This window comes from Pseudophryne corroboree, chromosome 12, assembly GCF_028390025.1.
Source record: "Pseudophryne corroboree isolate aPseCor3 chromosome 12, aPseCor3.hap2, whole genome shotgun sequence".
Taxonomy (NCBI): Eukaryota; Metazoa; Chordata; class Amphibia; order Anura; family Myobatrachidae; genus Pseudophryne; species Pseudophryne corroboree.
This window is the reverse complement of record NC_086455.1, coordinates 128119121-128130751: the sequence shown is the minus strand read 5'-3', so window position 1 is coordinate 128130751 and position 11631 is coordinate 128119121. Positions and strand designations below refer to the sequence as shown.

Genomic DNA, 11631 nt, shown 5'->3' with positions numbered 1-11631 from the left:
GGGGAGAGGGTGAGGATGTGAAATTGGGTCGGAAGGTGTACGAACTGCGGTGCAACAGCAACTCGCCCCCTTCATGGATAATTAGATTGACCCCAAACATTGAACAGTTTGGAAAATAGGGTATTCCCAACATGTATGCTGGTTAGATTTAGTTTTATGTGTGGACACAGCCAGAGAAATGTCAATCTCGTACTAAAAAATGGACCATATATATTAATGATGAGGTTATACAAAAATGGTGTGGTTTCTAAAGTAGGTGCTGATATAGCTAACATGCCTACACTATAGCCAACTGCACTACACTAGAGGATGGTTTTGTTCTTCCTCTAACTCTTAATCAGGTCTTGAGTTAGAAATTGACTTATAAGAGACCAGGACCACCAGATTTGATAAGTGTATCACAGGTACTATTTGCAGCAGCATGACCTTATGGGAGAAAGAAGAGGTTTTCTTCTTGGGGTTCCATCGGGCTCCACAGGGATTTTTTTTTTTTCTGTACTAATTTATATTATATCTCAAAAAAAAAAAAAAAAAAATCTGATCCAGTGTGTGTAGTTTTTCCTATTCTGGAGTTGTACGTAGCTGAGGAGGGATGCGGTTAGCATCCTGCCAGTCAGGATGCCGGCTGCATGTGACCGATGTCAGAATCCCGACTCCACTCAGAAACCCTGGGCCGAAACAGATCGCCGACCCCCCTGGAGCTAAGTATCTGGCTCACTACTGAGGCTAGGGATAGGCAGCAGAAGGGGAGTTAGCCCTAGGCAGCCACCCCAGGCGGGTTTAGGTATGTTATAGGGGAGGGGTAAAATTACCCTGTCCCCTGTCGAGCCTCGGATTGTATCGTATCGGTAGGTACACATTGTACCGTGTGTACCCACCTTAAGTGACAGGCAGGTTGGGTCTCTAGACCATCAGTAATCACTGAACTGCAAAAAAATAAGATCTCGTCCATCGCTGAATGTGAGTGGCTCAGCTGCAGCGCACAGTGATAGTGGCTCTTTAGAAACGTCAGCAGTGTCTCGGTTCCAGTATAATTGGTTGACAATGTTATGGTCGACCACTATTGGTTGATAGTGACATGGGCAAATGGTCGACGGATGAAAAGGTCGACATGGGATTTTTAACTGCTTTTGGTGTCCTTTTTTCCCCCGTAACATTAACAGGAACCCCCATTAGTGTACCGCGTCCCCTTGCATGGCTCGTTTAGCTCGCCATGCTGCGGGTTACCGTTCCCAATCGTAGTCCACGTGGATGGTAAAGTATGAAAAAGTAAAAAAAAAAAAAAATATATATATATAATTTTTTTTTTTTTTTTTAAAAGCAGTGTCTACCACCTGTCCATGTCGACCAATAGTGGCTGACCTTAACATAGTCGATCATCTGAACGGATACCCAGTGTCTCTGGGCACCTTACCCCTGCTGTCCTGCCACGGACCCCTTCCCCATATGTGCCTCTGCCCCTGTCCCCCATCTACTCCTTCTCCCCATGGAAAGTGGCGGCCCACCAGAAGTGATGTGGATGAACGGAAGCACAACCATGTTCATGATCAGTCCTAAGGATTGCAGGTAAGCACAATTTGTTTGTTATTAATATTTATAGATTTCCAATATATATTGAAATCTTTTTTTATTTTTTATATAGATTCTTCATTTCTTGTGCCTTTCTAAGGTCTAATAGTTAAAACATAATTAGTCGCTGTGGGGCTCCCACAAAATGCAATCTAGGCCTGTAGCAGGCTATTACATATAATCCCTTGGTGGTCATTTTTTATTTCACCCGATTCTGAAATGACTACAAGGCAAACCATCACAATAACACTCATGGTGTACAGTGCTTTATGCAATGCAAAAGATAACAAAAGCTCTGATTTATATGTGTAAGAAAATGTAAGCAATATTCTAATGAGGACAAGTGGAGGAGTTACCCATAGCTACAAATCAACATGGTGGTATGCAAATTGTACTTAATATGACTGAGTCATGTTATTAACGTCACCACCTTAAGCTTCAGCTTGTCTGTTTCGATATGTGCTCATATTACCAAGGCTCCTAGATAGGACAGTAATTATTAAGATAAGGGGGTATATTCAATTGGTGTCGAAAAGACGGCAGTTTTCGACTTTTTAAGGTCGAATAGTGATTCAACCTATTCAGTCCCAGCAGTTTTTATTCGACAAGTAGTGGAATTCGACTTGTGGAATAGTACGTGAATCGGCGGTGTAGCTACCGATTCACGTACTTTTAAGTGAAACGGGGGCAAGTTCGACAGGATTTGGCCCCGTTACCGACCATCTCGGTCCGACATAAAAGAATGTCGGACTGAGATGTGAGACCCAGAGGAGGAGAGTGTGGGTGGGTTGCGGGCATACAGTGGAGAGCAGTGCTGCAGCAGGATGTCTCTCAGCCGCACCACTCACGGCAGCGTCCATCCGGCTCCAGCAAGTGAGGTCACGCTTACTGGAGCCGGGTGGACACTGCCTTGAGATCTGGCGGCTGTGTGACATCCTCCTGTAGCGCTGATCTCCTCCGTCTGCCCGTGGCTGTCCACGCTGGTCTCCCCGCGGCTCCACCCCCCTCTCCTCCTCTGGGTCCCTCATCTCAATTCGACTTTTTAAAAGTCTAATTGAGATGAGATTTGAATAGGGCTCGTCGGATCCATTCCGAAAAATGCATGTCGGAATGGATCCGACCCTAATTGAATATACCCCTAAAGGTAGTTTGTTAAATAGTTTCTGTGACAGCCACTGCCCTTTGTGTATTTGCATACGCATTGGCTTATATATCACATGACCAGAAGTGATGTCCTCATAGTCACCTGTGTGTTCTGCAGTTAAAGGTGCTACTGATCTTAAAGAGTGCTGCTGGTATTTCTAGGGGACCTTGTAAGTGTTATTTCACCTTCACTCTTTTAGTGTATCCAGTTAGCCCCCAGCGAAGCACTTACTGGGTATCAAATTATCTGGGATTTTGTTTCACCTGCCCCAGGCAGGCAAAACCAAATCCATAAAAGCTGCCCCATTTTCACAAGAAAATGGGTCTGTGGCCTGTGAAAACCTGTGTTTGAGAATTTTTTTTATTTTATTTTTTACGTGCGATCTAATAGGATAGCTTGTGTAACAAAAAAATATATATATGTATGAGTTTGGAAAAATTGTTAAGAACGGACTTTTTTTCATTCAGTGTTTGATCATGGGTAATTGGCTCCCCCCCACACTAATGGAAACTTTGTTATCTGATTGCTAGATATGATATATGGCTGTTTGGCCTCAAAAAGGTCCTTATTTGGTCCAAAACGTCAACTGCTCTGTAACATGGAGTGACCACAATAAATTGCTGCCAATTTGAGGTCTGGTGAGTATCCTCCCTTTCCACACAGTGAATATATTTAGGGGACCATTTATTAATGAGTATTAGCTATTTGAAACTAGTTGCATATGGTAAATGGTGCTGCAGCCAATCAGCTCTCAACTGTCTTTTTTCAAACCTTGACTGGAAGGAGCCGATTGGCTGGAGCACCAAACTGTCATGTGTTTGAAATATTACAGTTGGTAGCTGCTTGGCAGGAGCACCATACTTATATGAGAGAGCTTATCAATGTGATTTATGTTGCAGTCTCTCAATACTGATTTCTAAGTTCTAGTACTTTGAAATATAAAGCTGAAAATGAAAAAGGATAGCGAAAGGAAGATGAAAGAGAAGCAGAAATCGAGGCCTCAAGTAAACACCACTCTCCAGTCTGATGAGGATTGTGTTTTATCCAAGACTCCAAGTGGTGAGGGCAAGGCCTCCAGTAAACATATGACAACCAGCGTGCCTGGTAATGCCGCCTTATCAAATGGATTAAAAGGTATTGTGATGATTACTAAAGAGTACATTCGGCAATGTGATGACAGTGCATCTCATGTAATGGCACCATAGTTAGGTGTTTGATTTCCCTTTTGTAAAATATATAACACTGTGTATATACGTCCTGGTGGAGACCCCTTGTGCAGCATCCAAACGACCTGTATGACCAGTTGAATGTTATCTCCATACATACTGTACACACCTAAGGGGTTTTTTGTATCCATCCTCCCTTAACCCTCTATCATTGTCATTTAGCCTTAGTATTGTTACACGCAAATGGCCTGGACAAAGTATAACTTTCATATAAGACTGTAAAAGGTGAGTAAGGTCTGCAGCCAGACCTTACTCACCATTGGATTGTACTGGCAGACCAGCACACCTGTTCTAGTGTGCCCCCTGTTGGCCTCAAGCTGTATGTTACAGCTATTTTGTTTCTTCCAATAGCCCTCGTGAGTCTTACTCACATGAACGTTATACTCTGTCCCAGTGCCGTAACTAGCCATTTTAGCGCTGTGTGCAAGAAACGACAGTGCCCCCCCCCCCCATGTAAGACAGGGGCAGTGCAGTGGCGTGGCTTCACGGGGAAGGGGCGTGGCCACAAAATAACAGCAATTCATACTACGGTGCACAGTAGTCTACATTATTCAAATTACGCTGCACAGTAGCGCCACTACACCAGGTAGAGCCCCTTTTATACATTACAGCAGACAGCGTCCCCCTTTTTACACATTACGGCAGCCAGTCCCCCTCTTTACACATTGCGGCAGCCAGGCCCCCTCTTTACACATTGCGGCAGCCAGGCCCCCTCTTTACACATTGCGGCAGCCAGGCCCCCTCTTTACACATTGCGGCAGCCAGGCACCCTTTTTACACATTGCGGCAGCCAGGACCCCATTTTACACATTGCGGCAGCCAGGGCCCCCCCTTTTTACACATTACGGCACCAGTCCCCCTCTCTACACATTGCGGCAGCCAGGCCCCCTTTTTATACATTGTGGCAGCCAGGCACCCTTTTTACACATTGCGGCAGCCAGGACCCCATTTTACACACTGCGGCAGCCAGGACCCCATTTTACACATTGTGGCAGCCAGGCCCCCTTTTTACACATTGCGGCAGCCAGGCCCCCATTTTTACACATTGCGGCAGCCAGACCCCCTTTTTATACATTGCGGCAGCCAGGACCCCTTTTTACACATTGCGGCAGACGGTGTCCCCCTGAGAGAGACATACTTACCTTCTCCCCGCTGACAGGCTCCTCGTGCAGCTCCCTCTCGGTGCAGGCTGTGTGAGGTGAGAAGGAGGGAGGGGGAGCAGGGAGCCGCAGCAGCGCTATTTGATTGGTAGATAGCGCCACTGCAGCATCCCCCTCTCCTTCTGTATTGGTTGCCTGGCGCTGCTGTGGATGCTGGGATGAAGGAACCGCATCCCAGCATCCATAGCAGCGCTGGGTAGCCAATACAGAAGGAGAGGGGGATGCTGCAGCGGCGCTTACTACCAATCAAATAGCGCTGCTGCGGCTCCCTGCTCCCCCTCCCTCCTCCTCCTTGAACCTGGCGCTGGTCTCTCTCCTCCAGCGCGGCGCACACAGAGGCGGCATGTAATGAGTCAATTTGACTCATTACATGCCGCTGGCCGTTGCGCCCCCAGGGCAACTGCGCTGTGTGCCAAGCCCCCTTGGCACACATGTAGTTACGGCCCTGCTCTGTCCACACCATTGAGGTGTAACAATACCAAGGCTAAATGACAATGATTTTTATGTCCATAGTAAAGTATAGAAGACTGGAGGCAGACTCCTTTTAAACAGCTCACCAAAATCTTAGGCGCCTTATAATATGCATTATTTATAGTAAAGGGATCTTTGTCCCTTACAGTAAATGTGGTGACATAATAGACCAGTAATGAACCATGTACTCCTAATCTAGTTTACATGGCAGGTTCCTGCTGTGCTTAGTTTCATGCTCCGTTCCTCACCATTAGGGGATTGACATTTTAGGTCTGATCTGTTTAACCACTTAATTGACTATTTTTCTCTTAAACCGTTCACAAAAATATTTTTTTCTTTTTTCCCCCCTTAATTTAATATAGTCGAAAAAGTATGTTAAAATATTTATTATATTATGCACATCTGGATCTACTTTTTAAACATTGGGGGACTGCGGCCACCTGTTATCTGAGCATGCCAGTTAAGTGGTTTAACACGTTTGTCAATTTCTCATTACCTATTATAAAATCCAGTCTATCCTGTGATATATGTTCAAATCTGTATTTCTTGTGTGGCACGGACGACTTCCATCTTTAGCCTTATGTTCCTTTTTGTCTTATTAAAGCCATATGTTCTCAGTGGTAGTATTGCTGCTGTCCTAGTTGTATTTTGATCTTTTTTCGGATTGTAGATTCTGCAATATCTGAGCAAGAAATGGCGCGAGTTGTTTCTGCTCCTAAAGATCAGGAATACAGCCTGGTAAAGCCAGCTCAGACCTTACATCAAGAAGTGGAAAAAAGTGAACAAATTGTTCCAATTGATGGGAAGCAAACAGAACTAATCGTAGATGTAAAAGAGGCCGATAATATGCCAAAGTCTAAGGGAAGGAGAAGAAAAACAAAAGAACCTACTCTAGAGAATACACAAATTCTGCCAGTACCTCAAGAATATAATTTGGTGGAACCTAAAGAAGAACCCGAGGCATTAGACTTTGTAGTATTTGCTTCATTACAGACTAAGGAGTTACTCTTTGCTCCTATGGAAGTGGATCTTCCAAGTGTTCCACCAATGAAGGAGAAGAAAAGTCGCAAGAGGAAACCACCAAAACAGACCCCTCCAGAGAAAAAGTTGCGTGCAGAGTGTGAGCTAGGACTGCCGGTCATTACGGCAGAAGAGAAACCTGTTGTGTTCAGTGAGACTTCAGAGCCTTTCAACATAGTTGAGGAAGAGCAGATGCAGAATGTAAATGAGGACATGCTCTCCTTAACCTCTGAGCTAGAACACATGCAGAACACTAGAGCTGACGAATATGACTTGACACTGAATGGTATCCCTAGGGTATCCTGTAAAGAAGAACCGGAGCATATAATGCCCGTGATTGGACCAGATACTCTGGTTTGTCATGAAGTTGATTTGGATGATGGTGACAAACAGGACAAGGTAGAGGTCATGGTAGCGGAGATGGACACACAGACCATACTTGTACCCACACTGCCCCCTACTGTTCCGCCTCAGAGTTACTCTGTGACTTCTCCCCTTGCGCTCAGTCATGATGAGTCTCACAGCATAAAGAATGAGAGTGACATAACCATCGAAGTGGACAGTGTGACAGAAGAATCTCACAAAGATAAAGGTAAACACCTGTAATACAGGCCATAGTTACTGTAGCACCAATAGGGAACAAGTGCTTTGTGGTGAAATGTGATGGTGTATAAGGAGCTATGTTTCATGCAGAATTACCTGAAAGTATTAGTTGCCCCTTTATTGGTTTTATGTCCCAGACACGGGAGTGGTCACCTATTCCGCTAAGTACAAGCAAGGCTCAGGCGGCTAATGGACATATCCTTACAGCCCAGCTATATAGAAACTACAGTGACTGGGTCATTGTATATGCGAGAGATTAGACCCATAATTCCTGTATATGCTCCATAGAGCTTTTTATCATAAATAGGTATCATTCATTATATTGCTTAATACTTACATCTGTCCAGGCCTGTGCGTAATAGGAAATAATTATAATGCTCGCAGTTCTGTAAAGAGATTAGACTTATTCTGTTCCCCCACAGTTACTCAGTGCATGTAATCATACTGTGACCCACACATACTTGTGAGCACTCGCACATGGCAGTCATTGTATCATTTTTGCCCCACATACAGATGTCTCCCCCATTGTCCTTTCACATACTGATGTGCTTCTGCTAGCACTTGTGCCCAGTGGGTGGCATGGAGGTGCCAGTCCGTCTGTCTGCGTGCTAGCCCTGGTGGTGACTGCATTTTTGCTGATGACAATAGCAGTAAAGAGTTTGTGCCAACTACATACTGATATTTGGACATCACCCTTGGCCCCACTTGTTTTAGTCTCTGGGCACCACTATTTGTGAAGTCCTTATTGTGCATGTTGCCCTGGGAGAAGTTTGAGTGTGATCTTTCTTTTAAGATAGTACATAAGGCAGTACACGCTCTCAATATGAGATCAGAGTATAGTATAATCCGTATGGAGTTGTGTAACAAAGAATGCTCAGCAGGACATTTCTATACAAGTCTCTTCTGTACAACATGACGCTGTTATATGGACAGGAGTCCGTTTTGTCCCCATCTCTTGATTGCTCTCAGCTGGGGTAGTATTTTATTCTAAGACTTGGTTTTCTCTGTTTCATCCCTTATTAGGCCATAAACGGATCAGTGAGAACAACCTTGGGACACTGGCAAAGAAACCGAAGCGCGCACCAAAGCGAATGAGCGCTTCATCTAAGGGTGAAAAGAATGGAATAGGTGAGACGCTCACGTTTCAGCCAGTCTAATGTATTGACATCAACATGTAATACCACTATTGGGAATCTTTATTTACTAACAACTTATTAATGATTGTGTTTCCTCATTAACTGGTCATTTGTGGATTTATTATATTTTTAGGTCAAAGCAGTGACAGTGAAAAGCTTTCTGCTCTGGACACCCCCAGTAAGTGTGCTCCTGATAAGCACATACGTGTTCCTAAGCCACAAGAGATGATGCGATCACCAACCACAGTCACATCTCCGCATATAAAACAAGTAAGAAGAGACAAGCATAGAAAGAAGCACCAGCACTCTACACCAAGGGTGTACAAGTGGACACTGCAGCTCAGTAAGTGATGCATTTCAAATTCATGGTTCGTCTTTGGGGGGGGCAGGAAGACTCTGTATTTGGCTGAGCAATACCCCTTTCACACCGCAAATATATCCCGGAATATTGCCGACCCGGGTTGAGGTGCAGTCTAAAAATAACACTTTTGAATATCCCGGGTCGAGTAACCCTGCATTTCAACCCGCAGTGTTAAACAAGGGTTGGACCCGGGTCAATGTGCACTCTAAAGTGTCCAACCCGGGTTATTCATCCCTGCATTCATATAAATGTGCTGATTGGCTGTTCTTTGTGTGCCTTGATGTCAGCAGCCTGAGTCCTGCTACACAGAGAGCATTAGAGCTATTAAGAATTAGAGGTGAGGCAGAGATTGCTAGGCAGCTTACTGCATACCTCCCAACTTATTAAAAGTACAAAGAGGGACCTTGGCGCGCGCTAAGTGTGCCCAAAAAGGGTGTGTGACCTATATGAAAGGGGCGTGGCCTCGTGACAGAGCCTCAATCGTGAGTCACCCCCCCTTGTACTATCACTGAGGGGGCATGCCCATCCCCCTCTCCCTCTGTCACCTGTGCATGTGTAGCAGCAGTGACAGGAGCCTCCCAACTACCCCACCCCCCACCGTGGGACACTGCAGCCCAGGGGTGGGACAGTCCCAAAAAAGACGGGACAGTTGGGAGGTAAGTTACTGGAACAGTTAAAGATGCAATTGTATATAAAAACATAGCTCTGCCAGCCATGATTCCTGCAATGCTCTGAGCTGTCCCCACCCTCTCCTTTTGTCCCCTCTGACACCTCATCTTTCTGAGCCAAAAAAAGTCCATTTAAAATGACATCCATGGTGTTTTAATTGCTGACCCGGGTTGAGTTAAAAGGCCAACCATGCAATAACCCGGGTTGAAAGTGTAGTGTGAAAGGGTCGGACCCGGGTTTGCGGTGTGATGATAGAAAGCTCCATGCTGTGCTCTAGTGAGAGCAAAGTGCTGCAATCCTCAGAGCAGTGTGAGACATAGGATGCTGATACCGGTGTGTAGGTCGCTGTGGAGGGTTTGTTTCTTGGCTACACTGGCTGAAAAGACAGATGCCAGCAATTCTCTGCTGTCCCGGTGAGAGGAAAGATCACCATTGCTGTGACTTGTATCTACTGATATCAGGGACACTATAACCACGTAGCCATCCACAGATCAGTGTGTGTGCTGTAATGAGAGATGAATGCATGCTCTTTAGTGATCAGCTATGAGCTACTATGGCTACCCCATACTTCCTTAACCAGGGAGGTGTTTCAGGTGTGAAGACCACTGCCCAGCTGATTCATAGCCTCCTCAAGACTGCTTGATATGCCCTCCTATTCCCTAAACACTGTCGAGAGGTATTATGACACGAGAGAGGGTGAGAGAAGCCTAAAGGTCACACACATTACCATCCCAAGCCCCAATGACCCCACGTTAGTGGTGTTCAGCAAAAAAGTAAAATTCTGGATATCCGCAGCAATTGCAGCTGCAGCAGCTGAGGAAATAGAGATCAGCCTCAGACTGTCCTTGGCCTGTTGAGCCCTAGCCATTAGCAGGTGACTTTGTAGCTGTATCATTCTTATGGCTGTCCTGCTTACTCCACAAGATGATGATTCCGTTACCTCCGATGATCATTATCACTTTCATTAGAGCTCCGTGTGCAAATATTAAATAATGGAATATGTATTGTGGAGGGCAGGTGCTGTCCTGGTGATGTAACGCTTTATTTCTGTTATAACTCTTAGATGAACTGGATAATATGTCTGGCACAGAGAAGATTGAGTTCCTCGAGGATACACTGCAGGAGATCAGAAAGCAGTACATGTCCTTAAAGGCTGAAGTAGCTGCAATAGACAGGAAGCGGATAGAGTCACAAAACAAAGGCCGAAAAGGTGAGCCTCACTGTCCTGTGTTCTCCTTCTTGTGCTCACAGGACGGGAGTTCTCTGGCTATAAGGGAAGAACATGTAGATGCTGGGGACAGTTTGATCAATCTCCTTTGTGTGTCATCCATGATAGACAGATCTTCTGTGACTGCTAGTAATGTCTCTGCATGTGTGTGGTCACAAACATTATAGAGATTTGTCATCAAGATGCAGACATCCCTCCCATGTAATAATAATAACAGTCGTGGCTAATTTCTGTATATTTTGCTGTTGAACTAACTTTTCTTTAATCTACCCACAGTGTACAATACCAGAGCATCAATGTCCTCTGCATCTTCATGGGCTGGAATGGGTTCCTCATCCTCGTCCCACAAAGCACACTGCCTGTAGAGTGCAGGAGATACGTGGCGTCACCTACTTCCCATCAGCCGCCTGCCATGGACACTTATCCTCCATCCCTTTAATCCTACCTCATGAAGCACTCAATTAATTTGCTAAAGAAATTTTTTTTTTTTACTTTTCTTCATTTTTTTAATCTTTTTCTTAAATAATAAATTAGGGTTAGACTAGCAGTGAGTCTGCCGCAGTGGCTTCTTGTTTTATCTAAACAGAGGAATTACATTTTTAGGAATTTGAGAAATGTGTGAATAATATTTCTCTTACGTCCTAGAGGATGCTGGGGACTCCGTAAGGACCATGGGGTATAGATGGGCTCCGCAGGAGACATGGGCACTCTAAAGACTTTAGATGGGTGTGCACTGGCTCCTCCCTCTATGCCCCTCCTCCAGACCTCAGTTAGATCCTGTGCCCAGAGGAGACTGGATGCACTGCAGGGGAGCTCTACTGAGTTTCTCTGAAAAAGACTTTTGTTAGGTTTTTTATTTTCAGGGAGCACTGCTGGTAACAGGCTCCCTGCATCGTGGGACTGAGGGGAGAGAAGCAGACCTACTTAACTGATAGGCTCTGCTTCTTAGGCTACTGGACACCATTAGCTCCAGAGCAGGGCCGGTTCTTGCCCTTTCGGCGCCCCGGGCAAAATTTAGGGACGTGGCTTAACATGGGGGCGTGG

At 45.3% G+C, this 11631-nt stretch overlaps 1 protein-coding gene across 1 annotated transcript; it reads left to right on the top strand.

The window, feature by feature from the left end:
• The first annotated feature begins 3555 nt into the window (after nucleotides 1-3555).
• LOC134980459 (AT-rich interactive domain-containing protein 4A-like) lies at nucleotides 3556-11223 on the top strand. Its single transcript, XM_063947297.1, has 6 exons — nucleotides 3556-3847; nucleotides 6241-7182; nucleotides 8217-8321; nucleotides 8463-8672; nucleotides 10423-10569; nucleotides 10864-11223. The coding sequence occupies exons 1-6, from the start codon at nucleotides 3664-3666 to the stop codon at nucleotides 10950-10952; spliced, it is 1677 nt and encodes a 558-aa protein (XP_063803367.1). The 5' UTR covers nucleotides 3556-3663; the 3' UTR covers nucleotides 10953-11223.
• The last annotated feature ends 408 nt before the right edge of the window (nucleotides 11224-11631 follow it).

What these genes read in the sequence shown, in the direction of transcription:
- LOC134980459 (XM_063947297.1), top strand. Translation starts at nt 3,664, where the DNA reads ATGAAAAAGGATAGCGAAAGGAAGATGAAAGAGAAGCAGAAATCGAGG. An exon ending in AGAATCTCACAAAGATAAAG is followed by an intron (nt 7,183 to 8,216) that starts GTAAACACCTGT and finishes ATCCCTTATTAG; the next exon opens with GCCATAAACGGATCAGTGAG. An exon ending in ACAAAACAAAGGCCGAAAAG is followed by an intron (nt 10,570 to 10,863) that starts GTGAGCCTCACT and finishes ATCTACCCACAG; the next exon opens with TGTACAATACCAGAGCATCA.